Below are 26,384 nucleotides of genomic sequence, written 5' to 3'. Positions count from 1 at the left end.
AAACGTCTCCTATGTTTCAAACTAACCGGGAAATCGATGGAACACAAGTTTGCTTGCGAGAGGCCGCCGCTTCTGACGGTGGGTCGGTGGCCAACTCAGGTTACGTCAACTCAGCGGCTTGGGGCAGCCTCGCTTCCATATCCTCGTTAGATGGGGACTTCATGCCCATAACATTGACCTCAGAATAAATTTTATTACGACAAAATAAATTCATAATAATTAATGAGCGGCGGTGGCGTTAATACGTGAGCACCATTTTTCTTCTTGTTTTATTTTCAAATTTTCAAGGCATTTATGCTTTAAACATTTTATTTTTATGTATTTAAATTTCCTCGTTACAATTTTTCATTTTACTTCGTATTTTTTCATTCTCTCATGTTGTTTCGATTTAATCTCATTCATCAACATGAGATTTAATAAAACTCATAATCTGATTTGTCGAATTTTTTTTAATCTTCATTCGGGTAGATATTACATTCAGGTAAATGTTGCATTCGGAAAAATATCACATCCGAGTATTTATTACATTCGGATAAATGTTGCTTTCGGGTAAAAGCCTCATTCGGGCATTTGCTATATATTATCGATTCCCGGAATAAAGCGCAGGAGAAAACGACTGCAACAGAAACCACCACTCATAAAAAGTGTAGTTGGCTATAAATATTGTGGCGCGGTATTGTATTTCAAAACAAGAATTAACCGGGCAAACGTAACGCCCCGGGCAGACGTATGCCGTCCGACGCTCGCTAGAGACATTCGGTCGGACATTGCTAAAGGATCGTATCCTATGTTTCAAACTAACCGGGCAATCAGTGGATCCCAGGTTTGTGTGCGAGACACCGCCGCTTCCGACGGCGGGTCGGCGGTGTACTCGAATCACGTCATCTTGGCGGCTTGGGCCGCCTCGATTCCTTATCCTCGCCAAATGGGGACTTCGTCCCCATTACATTGTCCTCAGAATAAATTTCGAAAAACGAGAACAAGAGAATAAATTTATAATAGAAATGTGAGGCATTTATACACATGATGTTTTTCCCGCGCCAAATATTTCTAGCCTGCTACACTTTTTCTAAGTGGTTGTTTCTGTTGCAGTTGTTTACTGTGGCGATTTATTTCGGTCACGATATTATCATATATTGGCTGTCAAAAAAGTCCTGCGGTATTTTTTTTTTTGAATTTTCATTTGTTCATAAAATTAGTTTAAATGTTTTAAGTCAAATATGCGCCGTTTTGTTCTATGGCTTGTTCCCAACGAGATGCCAACTTCATAATACCCCTGTTATAGAAGCTCGCTTCCTTATTGGCAAAAAACTCGGATAGCCAATTTTCACAGGCCTCTTTTGTGGCTAACTTCTGACTACCTAGCTCGTTCGTCATGGACAAAAACAGGTAGTAGTCACTTGGTGCAAGGTCCGGACTATACGGCGGATGCAAAAGAACCTCCTATCCGAGCTCCCGGAGCTTCTGGCGCGTCAACAAAGAAGTGTGTGGCCTGGCGTTGTCCTGATGGAAGACAATGCGGCCTCTGTTTATCAAAGATGGCCTCTTCTTCATGAGTGCTACCGTCAATCGGTCCAGTTGTTGGCAGTACAGGTCCGATTGAGCGTTTGGTCATAGGGAAGCAGCTCATAATAGATTATTCCTTGACAATCCCACCAAACACACAGCAGAACCTTCCTGGCCGTTAATGAGGGCTTGGCCACCGTCTGAGCCGCTTCAGCGGGCTTCGACCACGACCGTTTGCGCTTCACGTTGTCGTAAGTGACCCACTTTTCATCGCCAGTCACCATCCGCTTCAGAAATGGGTCGATTTTGTTGCGATTCAGCAGCGAACAAAGATGTTTTTTGCGTCAACGTGTGTGGCACCCATACATCGAGCTTCTTTGTGAATCCAAGCTTCTTCAAATGGTTAATAACGGTTTGATGACTTATCCCCAGCTCTTGGCCGATGCTACGGCTACTACTATGCCGGTCTTTCTCGGCTAATTCATCGATTTTGTCGCAATTTTCGACGACAGGCCTTCCGGAGCGTGGCGCATCTTCGACGACCTCAACACCAGAACGAAAACGTTGAAACCATCGTTGTGCGGTGGAAATGGAAACTGTATCGGATCTATAAACTGCACAAATTTTATTGGCAGCTTAAGATGCATTTTTGCCTTTGTCATAGTAGTACTGTAAAATATGTCGGATTTTCTCTTTATTTTGCTCCATATTTGCGACACTATAACTCACGAACGACTTAACCAAACAAAACACTGTCAAGGACTTTATTATATTAATACCTTTCCAACAAGCTATAGTATGACTCGATACAATGAATACAACTAGAACTACGCGCTTACAACGACACCTCGCGGAAATACCGCAGGACTTTTTTGACAGCCTAATATATGTCTATATATGTCATTCGGGTAAATGTGCTTCGGGTAAACGTGTTTCGGGTGAATGTGACACAACCAGCTTTAAACAAACTGATCGTTCTAGTTTAATTAAAATTGTAATTAGACCGAAACATCTCCGATCATTTACCCCGCAAATATATATTAGGTTGGGGAAAAAGTAATCCATTATTTTTGGGTGAAATTCAAAACTATTTTTAATATGCTTCGGATTGTCCGATGTGAGTCAAGTATACACTGTTTTGTTGGAAAATTTGTTGTCAGTCTAAATGTAGCTTCAAAAGGCCTCTATCATAGAGGTCTTGGTCCTTATTAGCGGAAAACCATAGCAATAGATTTTTACAATCTTCTCTCGATCCAAATTTCTTATCACTCTGGAAATTTTCGAATGCGAGAAGGTGATAATCGTTTGGTGCCAGGTCCGAACTCCACCATGGATGCATTAAAACATCCCAATCAAGCTCTCGGAATTGTGTGGCCTTGCGTTGTCCTGATGCAACACAACACCCCTTCTGTTGGACAATTCTGAACGTTTTTGGTTAATTGCTAACTTGAAACGGTCCATTTGTTGACAGTAGAGATCATAACCGATGACTGACAGTATATCATATGATAATAAAGGAAACTAATATAAGCATATTAGCTTATAAGCATTCCCTTTCGAACAAAAATACCTTCCATTACGACAAAATGGAAGCCCTAATAAGTTTGAAAATTTCCATAGAGTCGCTATAAAACCGTGACACTCAACGTGTTAATTTAAGAGTGATTTTCGCGATTTCATGAAATGCTGCAATTTTTGATAACGCTCCATGTCAGGTTTTGTTGAGAGAGCAAGACAAAAAATCTGTGTTCAAGAGTTTTTAGACCATTCTTCGAACTCATGAAGAAGCATGGTTTGATGCATCTTTCTTACGCAGGCCACACGGTACCGTATCATGTGCGATATCATATGCCCCTCATAACGTTAGCATTAAAAAAATGGACAAAAATTTGCCAATTTTTCATGGGTTTAGCTTCACACGCACTGACGAAACTACCCATGCAGCATCAATCGTAGTAACCCATGAATCAGCAGAAAAAAATTGACAGTTCTATCAGTCGAACTCGAGCCGTGATGGCGAAAACAAAGAAACTTCTCCGTTCAGAAGTGTGCACGTTCAAAGAACGGTACCCTCCGCGTCGAAAACGGACATCGTGCGGCAATTTGTTGACACCCGTTCCGGCATCTACAACATCTTGGCACTATTTTCCCGGCGAATCGCGACGTGGTGATGGACGACGAAACCTATCTGACCCTGGATGGCAACGACTGGCAGGGCACTTCGTATTTTACTTCCCCTACGAAAGAAGTGAGCTCCGAAGTGAAGTTTATTCCACAGGCCAAGTTCCCCAAGAAGGTGCTGCTGTGACTGACAATCAGCGAGAAGGGGATGTCAAAGCCGTTCTTCTTTAGCCCCGGACTGCCTATGAACGGGGAAATTTATAGTACGAAGTCCCTGCCGGAAGTTGTTCATCAAGAAATACCATAAGGACGAAGACGCGGTGTTCTGGCCGGACCTTGCGTCGGCCCATTCCTCAAAGCGATCGTTAGAAGAGATGGAGCGGCTGAATATCAAGTCGGCGAACCCGCCCAACGTCCCACAGCTGCGTCCCATCGAGAATTTCCTGGGCAAACCTGAAGCGTAAAATCTACTCCAACCATTTTGTCACGAAAACTGAGAAGGAATTGATAAATAAAACGTTTTCGTCCGCCATGGCGAATGTTCCGGTTAACTGCCGGAAGGCCGCTCGCAAGGGCATAAAATATTTTTGCAAGTAAGCTAATTTAATTACCTCTCTTGGAAAATTTATCAAACTCAATTATCTGCCTTTTTTATCACCATCCGAAAAAAGTCCACTTTTTTAATGCAAACGTTACGCAGATTTTTAAACCGTGAATTGCTTTAAAAAAATCAGATGCTTCATTGACGACTTTGACCGCTTTCGTAATATTTAATGAAAACGATTAATGTTCCTTTCATCAGCAAGAATAGTTACCAGTGTGTTTGGTCACAACGTTACTCAAAGACAATCATTTGGTTTGAGAATAATTTTGCGCTAAAAATACTATAATATCGCTATAGAAATACAGATAGCACAGGAATCACAAACTGCTAGAAGAAGGGACCATGACATTAGTTGATCTAGTATTCGAGTTCTTAGTAGAATCTGACAAAATTCAATGGCTGAGATCAGCTCATTGTAGTGCACAAAAATTGGTTTCACATGAGCACTCCATCGAGCTTGCGACAACCGTTTTCCATCACACCTGTGTGGCTCAGAAGCACATCTCAGCTATGAGTTGAAACTTCGATATTTCTCGAAGATCCTCCTCCCTTCGTTTGGCCTTTTTTTGACCAGTAACGCTTATTTTCCAACAAAAACAGTTCGGCTGCAAATTTTCCACATAAATCTTTTTTAAAGCATATTCATACAATGTACATCGATCAAGAAGGCTTCAAATCGTGAGGTTTCAACATGTAGCAGATTTTATAAATGTTCCTATATGATTTAGGACGTTTCGTTCTCAGGGGGACCATATTGCCCCTACCTACCCTATATCCAAATAACAAGAAATAGTTGAATATGAACAATCCGTTTTCTGGTAGATTTTTCTTTTTCTCTGTTGGGTACATTATTCACTACGACTAGTTATTTGATCTATTGTGGCGGGCCCCTGTTTGTTGTAAGTTTTATCAGGGTATTGTATCGGAGTGATTTCCATGTGCTGACTGTAGGCATGATCCCAATGAGGCATTAGAGCTAGAATGAACTTTATTGCCTTATTTGGGGAAGCTATCCAAACATCTGAGGGTTGCATTAATCCCTTATCAAAGAAATTTTATTTTACAGAAACAACAGGTATCATCTTCAAATTTACCTAATTTCTTTGGGTGGTTTTTATTTGGACAATGCCCTGTCACTAAACCACTGAATGGATCTTTTTTGCATAGATCTCTTTTTGTTAGATTGAGAAGTCTTTCAGTTACTTTTTTCTGGTCCTAGGAATGGTTTCGATGATTCACATCTAGCAAACAAATCTGCTTTTTCATTACCTTCAATTCCGCAGTGCCCAGGAACCCATAATAAGTTCACTGTACTTTTTTAGCCACCTCTTGAAGAAGTTGAATACACTCCTAAAATAATTTAGAAGTACAGGTAACTGACTGCAGCTTGACTGTCAGAAAAAATGCATATGTTCTTCTTCAAAGAAACCCTTCTATTAATAATTGCGAATCTTCATTCTAGTATAAAGTGACCAGATGGTCCGAGGTCTAACGCGGGACACAAAAAAACGAAACGTTATGTATATACGTTGTGTGACCAGAGATGCCAACCTCCCTGATTTTTCAGGATTTCCCAGACTTTTTGGCACGCTCCCTGATATCCTGACGAACACTCAATTTTCCCTGATTTTTATAAAATGATCCTGATTTTCCCTGATTTTTTACTTTTTGCTAAATCAGAACAAAAAAATAATTCATAATAAATATACTGGGATCACTGGCAAAGTTCTGTTGGTTGTGTATGAGAACTGTCATAATAGTCTACATTAAAAAGCTTTCCAGTCCGCGCTCATATAATGGTTACTCTTTCTTTCGTTTATCATCTATCTGTTCACGATTTCGAAGGTGTGTATGAGAACGATGAGAACTGTCATAATAGTCTACACTAAAAAGCTTCCCGGTTCGCGCTTTTATAATGCTTACTCTTTCTTTCGATTATACTCTATCTGTTCGCGTTTCCGAAGAAACAGTGTCGATATTTTTCAAATTTTGAAGTTAACGTGAGAGAAATATACTCTATAAAAATCATACGCCCGAAGGTAAATTCGAATGTTATATATTGTTTTATTGTTATTGATGTTTCTAAATTGTCGTAGTTATACTATCACAAATTATACTCGAAAAACGTGTAGTGGTAAAAATGCCTAAAAAAGGACAAGCTCCAGTTGCAAGCGGAAGTTTGCTCAAATATTTCAAAAAAAGCGGTTCGTAAAAAATATAAATCATATGTTGAAGATTATGTTAGTAATCATTGATGATTTTTTTTCCAGAAAATCTTCCAAGTCAGTCGCCTTCGGGAGGAGAGTCGGTTCTGATGGAGGAGTCGATTTCGGAGAAGCAGTCAGTTCAGGAAGAGCAATCGATTCCAGTAGCACGAGAAATAAGTGATTGTGGCAGTGGTCCAACTCTAACCATCGATACGTCAGATGATGACACTGACGACGTCGAGCATTCCGAGCATATTGCAGTAAATAAATCTTCAAATTACGTAAGTAATGGATTTTCGGAGAGTATTCACTCAAATTTCACTCCACTTTTCATTGATTCGATTAGGATGAGCATACTGAACCCCTGTCGAAGAAGCGAAAAAGAGTTGGCCAGAAATACTCCAGAGAATGGGAAAGGCAATTGTCTTGGTTGGCTCCGAGTGCAGATTGTTATTTCGGATTTTGTCGTGTCTGTAAGAAAGACGTAAAAGTTTCCGCTGGTATCAAGGACTTGCTGAAGCACGCCGATACACAAAAGCATCAGCAGAATGAAAGGACACTTAAAGTACCCATGAAGAGCATCGAACAGCTTACGACTTCAAGTCTTAACGAAAAGGTTCGGAATGCTGAATTGCAGATGTGTGCTTGGGGAGCCTCGCGTAATAAGTCCGCTTCCGAAGTTGAGGAATTTGCAGCTATCATGCGTCACATTTGTCCTGATTCGGATATCGCAAAAGGAATCAAGTTGGGACGAACAAAAGTAACCTCTATCATTACTAACGTAGTCGGCGAAGGGTATCATGAAGAACTGATAGCTCATCTCAAAACCGCTAAGTTTAGTTTGATAGTAGACGAGTCCACCGATATTAGCGGAAAAAAATCTCTTGTGTTGATTACGCGGACTTACTTCTGGGAAGGTGATTCTCTAACAATCAAGGATTGTTTTTACAATTTATTTGAAGTTGTCAAAACCGACTCTAGGACTTTGCATGAATTAGTAACCAAGTCATTCAATGAGGATAGGATTCCATACACGGAAAATATGCTTGGATATGGAGCTGATGGTGCAAAAAATATGACAGGGGAAAATTTGTCTCTAGCTGCTTTACTAAAAATTGATTGCCCCTCGCTTTTTGTGATGAAATGTGTTTGCCACAGCATTGCATTGTGCTCTTCCTATGCATGTAAACATATTCCTGATTACGTAGAACAACTTTGTCGGAACATTTATAATTATTTTAGTTGTAGCCCAATGCGTTCGAGCAAATTTAGCGAGATTCAATCGCTACTAGAGCTGAAACCCCTAAAAATGCTACATCCTAGCGCCACACGATGGTTGTCGTTAGAAGGTGTGGTACAGCGAGTTCTGGATCGATTTGATTCACTCAAGACATACTTTGATTGTGCAAAGAGCGTAGATCGAGTCGAAAAGGCGAAAGTTATTTTAATTTACGAAGCATTAAAATCTCCTGATACGAGGCTGTACCTAACATTTTTATCATACATATTGCCAGTTGTAAATCGACTGAATAAGCTTTTTCAGAGTGAAAATCCGGAATTATTTTCATTACACTCAAATGTTTCGAGACTTTTCAAAACAGTGCTGGATAACTTCATGAAACCAGAATATCTTACGAGTTTAAGAAATTATAATGAGATTAAGTTTGAGGCACAACATTACCTTAGCGAGGATGATGTGTATGTAGGAGTAGCTGCAGAGTTATTGATGAGGGAATATGTTTCAGAATGTAAAATTACCCAAGAGAAAGTTTGCGAATTCAAAATCAATATAACAAGATTTTATGTAACATTTGCCCAGCAGATTCAAAGTAGAATCAACTTCAATGATAAAATTATGGTAAATATGTCTATAATCGAACCTAATAACATCAAAATTAGAAAACATTCATCAATTCTTCCACTTCTGATATGCTTTCCTCATTTGGTTAGCAAAGACTCATTCCAAGACATGGATGATGAATTCAGAGAAATTTTGAACATAGATTTTTCTACCATTGAGTGTAGTGATGCCGTAGATTTTTGGGAAAAAATTTTAACGATCAAAAGATCCGGCGACACATTGGCTTTTCCACTTCTGCGAGAGTTCATACCTTGTTTATTAATTCTTCCACATTCCTCTGCTTCGGTTGAACGACTTTTCTCGCAATTCAATCTCAATAAAACGAAGATTAGAAACAGAATAGGAACGGAAACGATGAAAGGTATATTAGCGACCAAAAATTATGTAGAATTAAATAAAAACGATACAGGTTTCATTACATTTTCGAAGCAAATAACATCAAAATATAACAAATCGATGTACAAGAATCTTAGAAGTAAGAACGTGTAAGCATATTTTTTTAATTAAACTGTAATTATAATCAAAAAGTGTTTTATTTCTTGAACAATATATATAAAATTGTTTGTAAAGCAAGATGTTGCAAGAATTATCCGTGGGACACGACAAATGAATTAGCAGGTTCACTACAGATGTTTAAAATCACCGTTCATGTGCATCAGTTGAAACATGGTTACGTAAATCGTTACGGCTTGTGCGTTTCATCGATGCATCGATTTTTTTAAAGCAAATCCTGGCAGGTGAAGAAAACGGGTCGTTTATAACAATCCGGCTGAACCGGTCTTCACCTGAAAAAAAATTATGATATGGGTCAGGTGGTATTGGAGAGGAATTCTGTATTGTGAGCTTCTACCAAGCAACCAGTCGATACATTCCTACAAGTACTGCTCGCAACTGGATAAATTGAAATTAGCTTCCATAATTAGTTAATGTTTAGAATTGTTAGGCTACCTGATAGATTGGAGAACTTCCTGAATTGATTGCAGAACAATACTATGTATATAAAATTCAAGAAAGAATACTTTTGTTTTCTCAAAAATCGGTACGAACTTTACGGACTTATATGAGCTATCCTGATTTTCCCTGATTTTTTTTTCCATTCTCCCTGATTTTTCAAAAAAATAGTTGGCAACCCTGTGTGTGACCATAAACCATAGTTTAGATAGTCTCATTTATTCGTGAAACTCTTAACATGTGTCCTAGTAATTAAACCTGACATGTAAACACTCAGTTATGATTTTCGGTGGTTTAGAGTTTTTTACGTCTGAAAATCTCTCACTCGGTCAGAGCATTTAGGTCTGGCAAGCACGATTCAAATTCTACAATTTTCTTCCAATTATCGAATGGAATGCTCGAAAATTCCAATCCATTTTTCATAGATTTTAATGTTAACGTATGGTGATGAATAAAATCTAGAAAAGATAACTTAATGGAACAAATTTTCCTTAAATGTTAGGTTTATGAGGCACACAACAAAAATTATTCAAGTCTGTTGATTCGCAGCAGCAGCACTGTCAAGCAACTTGATGAGTTTTTCATACTGCCAGCTGCACCCCACATCGAAGGAGAATCTGGCCAAAATGGACATTTTTATGCAAAAGCGTCAGACGAGACCGACCGTATCTGAGTAGCAGGCAATCCTCCAGAAGGAGTAACTTGAGGTACCGGTGAAAAACTTCTTCCCGGTTAAAGAAGAGAAAAACTTCTTTTCGTACTCATAATGAAAGACAACACGTACTTGATGCTGGAATTCAACGAATGCAAGGGACCGGATGTTTTACGTTCCCCAGATAAGTGATGGCGACGAGTATATTACCCACATCAAGTTCTCCAAGATCATTCTCTGACAAACGAAAAGAGAATGTCCAAGCCGCTCTTCTTTCGAGTCATATGGTAAACTGGGAGATATACAGTACGAAGTGCTTGCCGGAAGTTGCGAAGGTGATGTGGTTGAATCTGGGATCAATCCATTTTGCCCAAGGATCACTGGAGGATGGTAATCAATTTAGTAAAATCAACATGATCAAATAGTAATATTGAAAAATATTGATATCGCGGGACATTTTCGTTTCTCTTGCCAAATGCGGGACGTTTCGCGGGACGTAATCTTACGCGGGACATTTTGTTGAAATGCGGGACTGTCCCGCGTAACGCGGGTTGACCAGACGTCCCAGTAACATGAACAAAGAACAATAAAACAATAAAAAGAACAATAATTTTATTAATAAAATTACCAAATTAAATACAATAGTTAAAGAAAAAACAAAAAACACAAAGCAATTTTACATTTCAGACTTGCGCTTGGTGAACATCTCCACCCGATTTCTTCGCTCTTCCTCTAACAGTCTGGCGTGATCCCAACTGTCCTGGTCGAGCATCTTCTTCCCCCGGCAGAGACCAATCAAGCGAGCCAGTACCAGCAGCGAATGCAGGTCATCCGAAGATGCATCGCACTGCCGACGCATCCGTACGAATTCGTCCTGAACAATTGCCGGATCGAACGATTTCATATCGAACTCCTGGATCCGCTGCATCGTCAGAAACTTTCGCATCGCATCAAGCTTGGGCTGAATGTAGTGTTTGCCGGCCTTGATTGTTTCCTCGATGAGCTTCGTTGCGTCCAAGTCGGGAATCAACGGTAGGTAACAGTTGGTCTGAAAGTGTAACATCCGTATGAAGTAGGGGCACACAGTTTTGTTTATAACCATTACTTACAGGAAGCATGCTTTTGCCTTCGCTCAGAACCAATGTTGGAACATCAGAGTTGAATTCGAGATGATAAAACTTGAAATCGTATTTCAGTTTTTGGGTTCGAATGAGATGGGCTACAGATTGGACTGCTTCCACGCCACTGCTCTCTAGTTTTCCTGTTTGTAATCTCGTTTCGTCCAATACCAAGTGAGTGTGCGGAGCCAGCTGAAGTAATCCACTCGTTAGTTTGTTTGTTGTATAATCTTTTCTAAAATTGAAATGAATCAATCACTCGTTTCAAAACATAATTTAATGAAACTTACTTGGGTACGAACTGCACTGTGTTCATATTCTCTAACGTCATCGGGAAATAATGGCTAGCAGGTAACAGCAGTTCCAATATTTCGTAAAATGCCTGTGTGTAGATGGGCAAAACATCGGCCGGAATGTTGCTTATATTGAGACTGAACTGACCCAGTGATTCAACATCATTCCTAACATACACCGTCGATATCAAGTGACACAGTAAATAATCAGCTGCAACTTTGTCTCCAAACAGACACTGCGTCATAAGATTATGAATATCCCTCCAGATGTCAATATTATCCAATTGAGCCTCGCTTGAATTCTGGATAAGAGGATTAATATGGTGAAGCTTCTGAATGCTAATGCTGTGGATCCGCGGAATAAGCGAAGGAGGGGGATGTGTTGCCTGATGCTCAGTCATTTCATCGTCGAAATCTTCTACTTGATCGGTACTACCGTCCAACGCAGGGTCCACCGATAGGAAGCCAACAATATCAACGACAGTGTTGAGGGTTGATTCGTCAATATCTGTGTAAAGTTTAACTAAGCAGGCTTTACTGGGCCTCTCAGAAATGGGTGAATTCAGCAAATACTGTGCTGAAAGCAAAGCGTGTTTACACTCCTTGGGAGTAATTGCTTTAGAAGAACCTTCCGAGGGCTCGCTAGGCAACATTGGCTTCTTGAAAACATGCTCATTCTCACTAACATTATCCGTCTCCATTTCTTCCTCATGTGGCCGTTTAGCGTTGCTAGTTACAACAGATTTATCCTGAAGCTTTTCACCTACATTTGGGCACATTTTTTGTTCACATTCGATAGCCCATTTATTGAAGCCCGGGATCGAAATGACAAACATCGAACGTCGCTCACCGTACTTATTACTTGGAGATTTAAAATCAACCGATTCTTGGTCTCTATTCATCACCAATACATCACGATACTTGCCATTTTGAACTCGAACCAATGTATCATCGTTTTTCTTTCGCACCTCATAGCTTTCAAGATAGCATTCAGGATCCTGCATATCCTGTATCATCCCGCGGAAGCGAACGAGCATATTATCACGCAAGTCGTGTAGCTGCGCGCAGTTCAAAAGCGGGATCTGGGCGCGCACTTCGGGTGTATTCAAGTGTGCAACACATGCCGCTTCGTTGGCAGAAAAATACTCCGGTGTCCACGACAGTAAATCCATCATTTTAACGACAAACTATACCGACAATGTTCACGACGCACGGCGAATAAATCTTCGCGCAAAATTTCTCCTCGCGTTAAATTAAGCTGTTCGATGAATGAAGCGCGCTTTTCGCAGTGTCAAGCGTAGCTGAGACGTCGGTTAATCGCTCGATTAATTCAAATAATCGAATATCTGAAAATATAATCGAGTAATTTTGTATCGAATAATTTGAAATCAAACTATGAATACATCGAATAATTGTCACTGTAATCGCGATTAATGAAAAAAGGGATCTTTCTCAAGGTTAATGCATTTTTGGGTTAAGAATTTGGCTGCATAAATTTTTTTATCCAACATTTTTTGACGTGGGACTACGTCTAACCGGAATATATGGGGGGTAAAATGAAACATAAACACTGAACATGCAGGAAAAAAATGCAAGATTTCGAATGCTTATAACTCGAACATTTTCTACTGGATCGGAAAGATGTTTGCATCAATTGATAGGGAATATTTCTACGCATCTATCACAATTAATAAAATGTTATTTTTCATTAGATAAATAATTGAATAACTGTAAAATGTTTAGCATTATCTAAACGCCCAAACTGCCTCGTTTTGATTGGCCCGCTTTACGGTTTCCCCAACACAGACTTCAAAACCAAGCAGCCTTGGGGAAATCGGAATTGCAAATACATGAAAGTAGGGGGACTTTTGTTCTCTCCGAAATATGTTCCCTAACACAGACTTCAAAACCAAGCAGCGTTGGAGAAATCGACATTGCAAATACATGAAAGTAGGGGGAGCTTTTGTTCCCACCGAAATGTGTTTCCCTAACACAGACTTCAAATCCAAGGAGCTTGGGAAAATTGGCATTGCAAATTCATGCAAGTCGGGGGCATTTTTGTTCCGACTAAAATGTGTTTCCTCAACATAGGCTTCAGAATCAAGGTGTCTAGGGAAATTGGGATTGCAAATTCATGCAGCTCGGGAGTATTCTTGTTCCGACTGAATCTGTTTACCTATAAAGATTTCTAAACCAAGGTGTCTGGGGAAATCGGCATTGCAAATACATGCAAACCGCGAGTACTTTTGTACTCGCTTGCCTAGAGTGCGTTTCCCTAACACGGTCTCACAACGCAAATATATTAAATTCAATTGAATTCGGAAATTGTTTCATTCAATCAAAAATTTGATCAATACGAACAAATGATTACTAAGCTAAGGTAGTCCCACGTCAACCTTGCGGTTATATCATAGATATAACCCACCCATTTTTTTATCCAGCCATCTAACATCGACAACCCGATAGACCACGCGGCCAGAATGATAACGTGATACGTGATTTTACAGGAAATAAATATTCGCTCGATTAATCGAATATTGAAAGACAATTCTCGCGTAACTTTTGAAAAGGTCCTATGTAACAAATGTAAACAAATCGAGTTAATAGATGCACGCTATTAGTTTTCAATCATTGAATGCATTACAAAAACAATCGTTCACGTATCTATTTTCTTCATCTTTTTATTGCCGATACAAAAAATATCCAATGTACAGATTCGGATTTTATGCACCCGGCTGTTACTTCGGACGCCACTTTCCTCCGATGCCCGAAACGTCCGAAGTAACAAAGCAGCCAAACAACACGAAGTCGTACTTCGGTCGTTTTGAGTTTTTGTTTCTTACAGTAGTTGTTATCGATTTCAGTTCAATTCAACGGGTGATAACAATAATAATCTGTCTTTAGAACGAAATGCTGATTTTTGGATTGTTGTTTAGTAGTGAGTTTCAAATTCTTATCGTGCAACGTAATATGTCCAATGTGCAAACGCGGGCAGTCAAAACGTCCAATGTAACATTTTTCGCTCCTTGGCTCCAACTTTAAACTCAAATCACGGAACAACAGCTACGATTGGTTTTGGAAAACTATTCTTGATCGCTAGTGGTGAGAGGAGCGATAAAGATCGATAACTTTTAAGACAATTCGCGGAATAATGTTCGGGTCTTCAACTTCGTTTTTCTCGAGTTGACGAAAATGTTACATTGGACCTTTTCAAAAGTTACGCGGGAATTATTCGAATGAGTCGAATACTGAAAAACGTCCCAACGATTAATCGATAATCGAATAAATGAAAAATTTAGACATCACTAAGCGTAGCAATGTTTTGGAAAAGACACTGGCGGTCAACTGCACTGAGAGAAATAATTAGTAAATATAACGAATTTTTTGGTAAATACTACCAATCTATAGTCATTTTCGACCGTACTAATAAACACATATGTCAAGCAGAACCATGATTCGGAAGCCCAATATCGGCTACATTTTCTCGCCGAAAATGCACGTATCAGAATTATATCCTTATTATACCTCCGTATTGCCTTATGGGAACAATGAAAATGGTTAATACGCGCTTTTCTCACCAATTTTCAGATATGACAATATCCAAGCTTACTAATGTTATCGAGTAAAATATACTAAACTCTGGTAGGGATGCGGGTTTGTTGACAATATGTACAAAAAATTTGTACATTCTACTAATTTTGCATTACCAAATGTATTTAGTAGTTTTCGACCGAGGATTTTTCTAAGGGTGAATTACTATCGATTAAGATGTGAGCCGACAAGAGCCGAAAGATGCCCAATGTTAGGGTGCTCATACACTGTTTGACCGAAGCCAAATATTTGACTATTTTTGACAGATAAAATTTTATCAACGTGTACTGATCAAATATTTTCGACACAAAACACGACGAGCAAATATTTAGTACTTGTTTGCTTAAACTTTTTTAGACCAATTTGTCAAACAATGTACTGACGTACGTTAAATATTTCAATCAAACTTTCTGTATTTTTGATGTTTGTCATTGTTTGCCAATGTACATTTGTTTTTACTTAAGTATCTCTTCGGTTAACCTTATCCCATCCCTTGTATTTGACTACTGGAGGATGGGATGAAGAGAGAGAAGTAGTTCAGAGGAGCGAGAAGTGTACAGATGTGATAATTGTGATAATTGAAGAGTGGCAAACAAAGTGGCAAGTGGCAAATAAAACTACCGAAAGGGATGCCAGATCTTTTTATTGTAATTTTCATTTATTCATTTCCAAATCAGTGAAAATCTGTGTAATCTGCGTATTTCCTATTTGAATTGTTCAGCCGAGTTTGTCATTCTTTATATTTCATCAACCCCAACGAAATTAATCAATGAATTTCAGGCCTGAAATACATTGAAAAAATTGAGCAACACGGATCAATATGTGCTGGCATTCATGCCTGAAAGTGAACATTAGTAAACATTTCGCAATATGGCCGAAAGGTAAGTTTATTATTTTCTATAAAAGATTATATTCTTATTTGAGATTAATTGCTAGGTTTTCGAACACAATAATAATTCAAGATGAAGCGCATAACCTGCAGACAATGTGCGAGGAGTATGCATCAACACGGTTCGAATCACCCGACATTGCCTTCTGAATTGATGATATCTACTCGGTTGTGCATACCTAACTAACTGCCGATTCCGAACGGCTGTCCAAATAAATTCAATATGCACCAACTGACTAGGTTAAAGGACCTGGTAATCAGGTTTGGAATTGATCTTCTCGAGAAGATTAACGTTAGTTTGTTGTTGTTTTTTTTTTTGGGAGTTTCATAATATTCAATGAATTTCTGTTTTCAGATAAAAGAAATCAAATTGGAAGTTTTAACCGATCTAATATAATTCAACACATGGCGGTAGTTTCCCGGAAGAGCTGGTTTAAGTGCGATTCATATACAACATCCACGTTACGTTCACGTTCCGTCCAGTCACGTTGCGTCAATTATTCTTCCAAGCAGTTGTTATGCAAACATTCACATTCACTGGCAACGGCAACTTCGACTTGCCGTTGCTGGTGTATGTGAATGCTTCAATAGGAATTGCATGGAAGAATAATTGACGCAACGTGACGTGACGGAACGTGAACGTGACGTGGATGTTGTATGTGAATCGCACTTTACGCGTCGCGGGGTTTTGCAAAACTTCGCGGAGTTTCTGGCAATAGATTTTGCCGGAGTCCCCAGTACCGACAATCGATCGATAAATGTTACAAGATGTACATTGATCTCGAGTTGTGAGTTATAAATGCTTTGTGGGAATCCAATGTCGATGCTGCTGCCCTTTACAGTTACGCTTTTGGCACTTGGGTCCTACTGCTCACGCCAGTTCCCTTGAGTGATTTGGTTTCCCTAGTCGAAAGTTACAACGCCATGATACCATCGATCAAAAAACTCGTCGAAATGCTACAGAGTTCCCATCTTGATGTAAGAATGCCGAGGAAACCATCGCGCTCATCCTGGAGAGTGGCCGCTCTAACGAAGACTGCTTCCTTGACGAGAAACTTTCCGATATGACCGAAGCCACCAAGAAGCTGGCCACCAATGAACACAAGTCGCGCTAAACGTGACCGCTAGGTGCAGCGTGCGACCTTTCGTCCAACGCTATCTGGAGGAAAACATCTCGCCGGAGATTCCACTCCACTACCATTAAATCTGTCTCTGGAACGCGCTGGGTTTCAGAATGAACGTTCATCTGTCGGAGTACGGTTTTTTGCGGGATGTGCTGTGGCTGGGCGCTCGATTGGACAACGTCCAGGGCAACGTTGAGATGGCTAAAGTGCGATTCACATACAACATCCACGACACGTTCACGTTCCATCCCGTCACGTTGCGTCAATTATTCTTCCAAGCAGTTCTTATGCAAACATTCACATACACCGGCAAAGGCAACTTCGACTTGCCGTTGCTGGTGTATATGAATGTTTCAATAGGAATTCCATGGAAGAATAATTGACGCAACGTGACGTGACGGAACGTGAACGTGACGTGGATGTTGTATGTGAACCGCACTTAAAGCAGAAAAGAAGTTCAACCGCCTGCAAGGCGCGCACAATCACCAGCGAGGAGAATCGTGAGCTGTTATCAATTAAACGGCGGTCGGCAGGTGTATGTGTATGTGTATATGTTTACATAGGTGTGCGATATATTTTCTAATAGTATAATCATTTCTATTTGAACGAACATAATTGAGTGACTTTAATTTGGATAAATAATAAAAAAAAAAAATAAAAAAAAAACAAAGTACAAAGTCGGCAGAAATAGAGGGCCCACAACAAGATAAATATGTTTTTCACAGACTCATTCTTTAATGCTGTTAAAATAGCATCTAGTACTTTGGGAACAATATGGAACATAGTTGTTTCCGGGATCCTAAAAAGGTACTGTAGCGACACGAAATTGTCTCCGGTTGCCAAAAATCTTTATGTCAATGCACATCGCTTTCCGCATTTGTGTATTCTCTTTTTCTATTAAGGGTGTAGCGCTCGGGACAGTTTTACGTAAAATCGTGTTTGGGGTTTTTTGATCCACTCGTTCATCTACAGCTGCGGTTAGGGACCAATTTTTTTTTCTTTGAAAAATGACAGCGGACGCACACAAAATATTATTCGACTCGACCGTACTAATCCTACGAAAATAAATTGGTAGGCAGCATGTCAAACAAGAGCACGATTTGTTGATACAAAGTTGGATCAATATCGACACAACGTCGATTCAATTATATAGGATTTGTTGGCCTAGTTTTGTTTCTCATTTGTAAGCATTAATTTTGTAAATAAATAATTTACGCTCAAAATGCTATGTTTGATTACATGTTATTCTACATACTTCAAATACATTAATAGTAACTTATTCTATATACAGTTAGGATAATTCTTCAATAACAAGTAAATAACAAAGAAACAATAACTGTCATTACAATAATTCTACGAGTACTAGGGGACAGGTCTAATCGCAGCGTCAACTAAGTCGATCCCATACGATTTTTCCATTGCCATCTGTACTCGATCATGATCCAGTTTCTTTCATCATTCATCACTCTTTCAAACTCAAAGATCCTTGTTCCGTGTATGTCGCTGAACTTGGTGCGATATATTACGCATTAGGGATCATTGAAACATTGCCCATCGACCATTATTTTATTTTTTCAGACAGTCTCAGCTCAATAGAGGCAATCCGCTCAATGAAAGTTAATAAATGCTCATCTTATTTCCTAACAAGAATAAGACAACTATTGAGTGTTTTGGTCGACAAATTATTCAAGATTACCTTAGCATGGGTTCCCTCTCATTGCTCGATTCCGGGAAATGAAAAAGCGGACTCGCTAGCTAAGGTGGGCGCTTTAGAAGGCATACTTTTTGAAATTGCTTATAATGAATTTTTCCACATTCCTCGTCAGTATACGCTCGTAAGTTGGCAGCGCATGTGGAGTGGTGATGAGTTCGGTCGTTGGTTACACACGATTATCCCTAAGGTCTCGACGAGTGCATGGTTCAAGGGATTGAATGTAGGTCGTGATTTCATTCGCGTGATATCTCGGCTTATGTCCAATCACTACAACCTAAACGCGCATCTCTATCGCATTGGGCTCGCAGCAAACAATCTTTGTGATTGTGGCGATGACTACCACGACATCGAGCATGTTGTCTGGTCGTGTATCCGGTTCCATGCTGCTCGCTCTCAGCTCTCTAGAGCACTGAGAGCACAAGGCAGACAATCGAATATCCCCGTCCGGGATATCTTAGGTAGCCGTGATCCTGATATTCTGCTTCATCTATACCTGTTCCTCAGAAACGCCGATGTCAACGTTTAATGATGTTTCCTTCGTTGTGTCCCCGTTTCATATCCCTCGTATCCAAACGATAAACTTTTACTTAGTCGCTGCAATACATACACACACTCTTTACAGATACACGGGCCAAAGGTTGTGCAGTCCACTGATCATTCAACAAGAGCCAAATGTTGTACCGCTCATGACAACTCTACACGAGCTGATGATTGCGCCGGCTAGTGACCATTCTATCCTGGATTCCTCGAGTCGAGAAGACGCACCACGCTAGATATGGGGTACAGACTAGGGGGGCGTTGCTGATTAATGGTCAGCTGCATCCCAATAGGAAGTATCCCGTGTCGGGCACACGTACAGAGCATCGAAGACTGCAACATACCAATTATGAGAACACTTGTAATACTAACCTCGAGCCAACCGCGAGTAATCGATTACATATTACTAACATAGTTGTAAGCAAACATTGTCGAAATATTGAACTCCCGGCCCCGTTAGGCTGACGCCATATGAGCCTTAATAAAAATATATATTTTGGATAAAAAAAAATCATTCAGGGAGAGGAATCATCTGGAATTAGCAAAAGCATAATGTGTGACCGAGAAGTGTCTTCCAATGTGCAATGACGAAACTTAATCAATTGTATCTGTTCGTATTTGTATCTTTGTTTTTGAGTTGTACGTTGAAAGTTCCATCCGAATCAAACTATTCATTACAACGCTCACAGAACAACACGTGCTATGAAGACAGAAAATCATCAACTACTGACCATATCATTGGACTTGATGGCGTAAAATATGTATATTACAAACTTGTTCCTGAAGAAAAATGTAACTGGGCGAATCCTTATCGTGAACGAACCATATATCTCGAGGCGGATTTTCGTAGTGAATTTTGTGCCAATCATCCCAAGAAAACGGGGAATCCATCACATGAAACATTCTGTACACATGTCCTTACGGATGTATGTCTGAAATATACAGTTTCATATCTGTTTGTTTCCAATCAGGCAAATACAATTACAGTACCTCAATTTCCTCCATGATGTTTCCTCACAAATCGTATAAAAACATGCTCCGTCGGATGTGCGATCAAATGGTAACGATTTTATGAGTTAATGCTCCACACAATCTCCACGTTGTGTCTCACTACTAGCCCTACTGGAAGCTTCCATCGATTGTTCGTCCTCCTCTTCTGAATCAAATACATCGACGTTGTTTTAGCGATACGATTTCACTAGGTGCGTACTAGGTACTGTTCGAGAACTATGTCCATACTTTACTATATCGGACGACTCTGGTTTGATTAGTATCCGAAAAAAAAACAAAAGTTCACCTCCGTACTGCATCCCGGGCTTCTTTTCCACCGGAGAAATCACAATCACGATGTACGCATTTCGCAACTTCCCAAATATGACAACGAGGTTACTCACCCTACGAAGTAAAATGTACGAATCGTTGGTAAAGATGTATATTGCATTTGACAAAGTTTTTTCATAATTTTGGTAATATTTACTAAAAATGTGTACATTTTACCAATAATTCGACTACTAAAGATTTGGTAGCTGGGTTTACTAATGTTTTTCTCCAGTGTAAGGGTCACGGCAGTGGAACTTCATACAAATTTGTTTACATCGACGAATATATTTTTTCCACTATGTTTCGTAGGAGAGTGTACACTGGAGAAAAACTTTAGTAAATGCAGCTACCAAATCTTTAGTAGTCGAAACATTTGTAAAATGTACAAATTTTTTGTAAATATTACAAAAACTTTGTTAAACTGATGTCAGATGCAATGTTCACCCCTACCAATGATTCGTACATTTTACTTCATAGCATGTGTAACCTTGATTATTTTCATTTCTGGCAACTGTGTGTATGCAATCGCCATTTCTCTAATGGAAGCGAAGCGGTATGGAGGTAAACATTTGGTTGTATTATGATTCATTTTATCTAAATATTTTCCTTTTTCAGCTTAAAATCGTAGAAATCTATAGCAACGGTTTCACGCAGCCGTAAGTGTTCAGATACATCAGAGGCCAAAAACGGCGGATGTCGTCGTGCACAATTTATTGATGATCCGATTATTGTTTGATTTTTCCCTTTATTCTATTATCCACAGAGCGCAACCAACAGCAGCAATGGATCGCCTCTCGATCGATTCGTTGTTCCAGGAAACGATGGATATCAGTTGGGCCAATCGTGCCGTCAGCAGCGAGGAAACCAACAACAACCGTTTTACATTGAGCAATCAACAGCTACCGATTCGGACAACATCGACTCGGATGGAAGCAGCAGCAACATCGCAGATTGTCGGTGTTATTCCATATACTGTCTGCAGTAAAAACTCCACTAGCTGATGAACGATACGGCTACGGCGAAAGTATCACAATTTCAAACACATCATCATGACAACATTAATTCTACAGCAGTACTTGGCGACGGCACCCAGCGAAAACCATCATCATCACACAGAGATCCAAATCCATCGTCGACACGGCAGAAAAAAAGCCTAGCGCCAAACTAAGTCAACTGTCCCTACTGGCATGTTCCCCTCGGACAACAACATCAGCATAGGATCGGAAAACAATACCGCTGTTCCATGTGTTGAACACGGTTATCATATTTAGCAACGTATTCGAATAAGAGACACCCGTGACCAGTGTGAGCCACATCAAAGAAAGCGAAGAGCGTACGGCATGCATTATCGAGGTTTACTGATTCGATGTCCCGTTTGAGTATGTACGACGCGGTGTCGATTTCCGGCGTCAAATCATCTTCGAAGATGAGAACGAATCGATGCAATTTGCGATCCAGCAAAATTTGGCAAGTGTCCGAAAAAGCACACTTTTGAGTACTGTGATACCCAACTCGCTCGTTAAAAGCATGCAAGAAAAACTTTTTAATATTTTATAAAAAACAGGAAAGGATTAAGAATATTATTGTGAATTTACTTGACTGTTGGATTCTGAGGTCATTTCAGCTACCTGTTTAAATCGTCGCTTTTCACGAGGGGTGATTAAATCCATGGAAAATCCATACTGATCACCCCTCAACTTTGTCCCAAATGTCAAAACGAAAATTAAAACAAACTATAAATAAATTAACTGGTGAAATAGTGTTAAAAAAAAGGTTCGATATGTAATTTTGCGGTTGGACTACAATAATTTTCCTGTATTTTGACGTAGGACTACGTCTTTCATTTCTATACCGGGGTGTAAAATCAAAGTTTCGAAAACGAAAACGTTACGCCGGAGACCGAGATTTTGAGCGTTAATAGCTCCTACACAACTGAACGAAATGGTATGATAAACACTTCATTCGAAAGATAAAATGTCTACGCGTTCTATACTTGTTACTTTTTGATCCAAAAACTTGTTTCAATAGTCTTAAAATTGCTTTCAAAACATGCTATTGAAATCACCAATCGGTATATAAGCGAGCGCCGCTCGGAAATCCACTCAGTTCTAATTGAACAGCGATTGGAACATGTTGTCGCTGTTGTGGTGAAGCTCTTCGTTTGTCATGAAAGCGCGGATGAACGGTGTCACCAAGAGCCTGTTTGTGCACCTTAGGCCAGACATGAATCCATCAGGAGAAGAGTGATGCCACAAACGGTTCCCCGGGAAGACATCGCTACACACACATACACGCGCGGAATTCTTTCCGTTTGGATGCCATTCAGCATCAAGAAAGATCCGGAAAATAATCTGCCAGTTCCTCTGGGAATTTAAAAATACATTCATGTGAAAGAGTTTATTTGAATGTTTTCTATCCATGTAACAATGTGACCAAATACATTTGGTTTTGTGATTTTTCAATTAATCGCAATTAACACGATAGCTTCTGAAGATTATTCTTCCCCATCAGTAGGATATTTCCGTATCCAATATTGTATGCGCCCGCAATCGATTATTGCTCAATCGCCGAAATTTCCGAGCTCAGAGAGTTCATTCCCCTCTAGTTTGCCTTCCAAATTGCCATCGTAAACCACGCCTTCTCTCGATTCAATCACGCACAAAAAGCATACTTAAGCGATATTCTGGTGGCGAGACGCATTCATTTTTCGTGAGGACATCGACAAGACAACTGGACGGCGAAGGATCGAGATCTGCCCTGAACCGCAAGCAGTTTTGTTTGAAACTGTGAGGGAGCACAGAGAAGCCGATCCTTCAGGAGAAGAGAAGGTGACCATCGAAGCAGCCGCTACACACACATACACGCACGGAATTCTTTCCGTTTGGATGCCATTCAGCATCAAGAAAGATCCGGAAAATAATCTGCCAGTTCCTCTGGGAATTTAAAATTACATTCATGTGAAAGAGTTTATTTGAATGTTTTCGATCCATGTACCACTGTGACCAAATACATTTGGTTTTGTGATTTTTCAATCAATCGCAATTAACAGGATAGCTTCTGAAGAATATTCTTCCCCATCAGTAGGATATTTTCGTATTCAATATTGGATGCATAAAACCTTGTACCTCCAACGTAACGCTCTCGTTTTCGAAGTCCCCCAAATATTCATTTATTCATTCATTCAGAATGGATTCAGATTCAACTTCAAACAAAGGATCACTGAATCAACGATAGTCCTACGTCACCATTGCGGTTATACCATAGATATAACCCACTTTCTGTTTTTTTTGTAATAAAAAATATTTATAGCATTCCAGAAGACGGATGATATTCCGAGCAAGTTTCTTGGTGAAGATGTTGGTTTTCGTAATTTAAAGTTCCTGTAGTCAGGACATGATATAAACGGCTATGAAAATACAGAGAAAAACAAAATAGTAAGAAAATATAACATATCACTACTATCTAACTTTGATACTAAAGAAACCAGTGATACCAAGACTCTTTCCTTTTTTTCAGACCGGGAGATATGCGTTCAAAGGTCATGACAGCAGTTCCGCCGGATCAATACCTTCACCTGTACCAAACAGTGTCACTCTCGGAAGGAAACCAACTTCAAGCGACATATCATAGTCTACAATTGGCTTATAATATTATCGAGAGTATTTTGTCATCTAACGATACTTTGTATGAACGAACTGACTCCCTCGTTATGAAAGCTTCCTATGTTCATGTACAGATACAAGAACTCAAAGTGCTAAAAAACGAATTCAGAATTTAGCATCGAAAATTAATGATGCTAACGATATTAATCACTAATTTTAGTACCGATTTTCTTGCACAGATTTATTTGATAAATAAAATAAAGAAAACATTGATCATTTTTGTAGCTTTTAGTACATAGACGATTAATTGAATTTACCGCCAAAAGTATAACAGCATTTTGGAAATAATTTCGTGCAGTCATTTAAGGTAATTTTGATAAGTGTGCGTTGAACAGCATCAGAAGAGAGGAATTTTATAATATTCCCATCACAATGTATACAAGCACTATCCATCATCCACATTGAAACTTTATCTGGATAGTCTGGACGTAGTTTCCGTCCAAGGGTTTCGAAGTCATTTGATATGCATGTAGTATCAGCCAGGTTCGTTTGTCCACATCAAACTTACGGAAAAGCTCTGTCGTTTGCTAATACCAGGGACAGACATACAGCTGTACTTGCGTTGTACGTGTACAGCGTTGTACAGGTACCATCGTACCATGACAGACATACTTTGGTTGTACATTGCACCGTATGTCAAACTGACAATCAGATATTTTTCCAATTTCCACCGCATATTTCAATGAAAAAGGTTTTTATTTAGTGTCTAAACTATCAAACACAACAAAAAAGTTTCCAATCTGAGTTATTAACTTAAAAGATAGTCAACGAAAAGAACGTTTATCAAGTGATTTGATTCTGCTTGTTCATGCTACCCACCACTAACCGTCTATGGCGCTGCGCACAATACAACTGTAGCCATGTACAGCGGTAAAACAGGTCGGTACAGGTACAGCGATTGTACCGAGTTGCTTGCATGGTTCTAGCGCTGTACATGGTGACAGACATACAATTTTCGAAGTACAACGCAGGTACAGCTGTATGTCTGTCATAAGTATAAGTCTTATTATGGGCCCTATTCTAGAAATCGAGGCGATAAGAATTTTGCTCGTTAGCTCTATTTTACTATTATAGAAATCGAACAATTCGATAGCACCGAGCGTGTGATAGCTATCGATGCAAGTATCAGAAATTTTCGAGTTGTTTGGTTCGCTTTTTGCATATCTTTAGAGAATTATTTTGTTTTGGTTTGCTTCCCTGATACTTTCCTTTGGGAAACATTTCATAAACGCTTAAATATATGCAATTTTCAACACATGTTCGTTTGTTTTGATCAGTATTTGTTTTACGGTGTTGCCAGAATAGTCTATACAAGGTAAGTGTTCAATCCATCATTATTTGTATTAATCATGTTGTAAATTACAATGCAGAATTTACTTCCAGCGCATATTTCAGTGGCTGAAAATGAGTGGACAGACAAATCACCACCAGTACGAATCGTTGAACCAATGAAAGCGAATGTAAACATTGCTCGAGTTTTTTTTTTGGAGGCAGTTCAAACAGGATCCCTGTTAAGGAAAAGTGGAAGGAATTCAGTGAGGAGATTGATGAACTGAGACCATCAATGTGTCTTGGTTCAGAATGGCAGAAAGTAAGTATTTCTTCTACGATACTTATAACTTCATAAGTAAATTTTATCATATTCTTTGAATTACTATCAACCGTATTTCCTACCTAAAAATTGCTTATTCCTGCTAGCGTACATTAGTACGTGTTACTTTTGTCAGTAATTTTCCTTTTTATTGCTATTTTATACCAAACTTTCTATACCATATGCTAAAGCTGAAATGTCTTGCAAAACAATAATGATTTTTTTTAAATTACAGATTTGGATTGACATGAGGTGAAAGGTAAAGAAACCACTAGCACACAACAAGCGAAAATTTAGGGCCACAGGATGTGGCCCAATACAATAAAGCTATTAACGTCGCTACAACGAGAACTCGACGCTAAAAGAAAATTACATGCAAAAAAATTGTTTTGCTAAAAAAAGTGGAATTCATGCGTGACTCTTTACGGAATTCATTTCATTTTCTAATAATTATATTTTTTGTAAAGCAAATTGTTCCATGAAGTCGATTTTATTACACATCCATGCATGCATTACACCCATTAAGCTTCATTCGTAGAGGGAATATCAGTTTTCTCCAAAACATAACCATATTAACACTTTTGGAAATATAGATATTTATAATTTTCATAGCCGATGTCTCAAAAAAAGATTTGGCATCCTT

General features: G+C 39.3%; 2 protein-coding genes and 2 long non-coding RNA genes across 6 annotated transcripts; 3 read left to right on the top strand and 1 right to left on the bottom strand.

The window, feature by feature from the left end:
* The first annotated feature begins 5,793 nt into the window (after positions 1–5,793).
* Positions 5,794–6,926, top strand: LOC129765977 (uncharacterized). The gene is made up of 2 exons (XM_055766437.1): positions 5,794–6,435; positions 6,502–6,926. The coding sequence occupies exons 1-2, from the start codon at positions 6,372–6,374 to the stop codon at positions 6,924–6,926; spliced, it is 489 nt and encodes a 162-aa protein (XP_055622412.1). The 5' UTR covers positions 5,794–6,371.
* Positions 6,927–9,478: 2,552 nt separating this feature from the next.
* Positions 9,479–16,335, top strand: LOC129764546 (uncharacterized). Its single transcript, XR_008741171.1, has 6 exons — positions 9,479–9,689; positions 9,753–10,292; positions 10,590–10,934; positions 15,685–15,785; positions 15,841–16,085; positions 16,149–16,335. It is a non-coding gene; the product is annotated as an uncharacterized LOC129764546 (long non-coding RNA).
* On the bottom strand, positions 10,498–12,820 carry LOC129764538 (mini-chromosome maintenance complex-binding protein). Of its 2 annotated transcripts, XM_055763723.1 has the most exons (4): positions 12,717–12,820; positions 11,311–12,659; positions 11,012–11,255; positions 10,498–10,950 (listed from the first exon to the last, which is right to left on the bottom strand). In XM_055763723.1, the coding sequence occupies exons 2-4, from the start codon at positions 12,486–12,488 to the stop codon at positions 10,579–10,581; spliced, it is 1,794 nt and encodes a 597-aa protein (XP_055619698.1). In that variant the 5' UTR covers positions 12,489–12,659; positions 12,717–12,820; the 3' UTR covers positions 10,498–10,578. The 2 variants fall into 2 exon arrangements, with proteins under 2 accessions (XP_055619698.1, XP_055619697.1); XM_055763722.1 differs by lacking the exon at positions 12,717–12,820 and having other exon boundaries at positions 11,311–12,686.
* Positions 16,336–20,788: 4,453 nt separating the features above from the next.
* Positions 20,789–26,179, top strand: LOC129764544 (uncharacterized). 2 transcript variants are annotated; one of them, XR_008741169.1, is made up of 6 exons: positions 20,794–21,049; positions 21,104–21,144; positions 21,252–22,261; positions 23,798–23,922; positions 24,005–25,741; positions 25,977–26,177. It is a non-coding gene; the product is annotated as an uncharacterized LOC129764544 (long non-coding RNA). The 2 variants fall into 2 exon arrangements; XR_008741168.1 differs by having other exon boundaries at positions 20,789–21,049; positions 21,252–23,922; positions 25,977–26,179.
* The last annotated feature ends 205 nt before the right edge of the window (positions 26,180–26,384 follow it).

The sequence above is a fragment of the Toxorhynchites rutilus genome, chromosome 2 (genome assembly GCF_029784135.1).
Source record: "Toxorhynchites rutilus septentrionalis strain SRP chromosome 2, ASM2978413v1, whole genome shotgun sequence".
Taxonomy (NCBI): domain Eukaryota; kingdom Metazoa; phylum Arthropoda; class Insecta; order Diptera; family Culicidae; genus Toxorhynchites; species Toxorhynchites rutilus.
The sequence above is the reverse complement of the archived record's forward strand: the minus strand, read 5'-3'. Positions and strand labels throughout refer to the sequence as shown.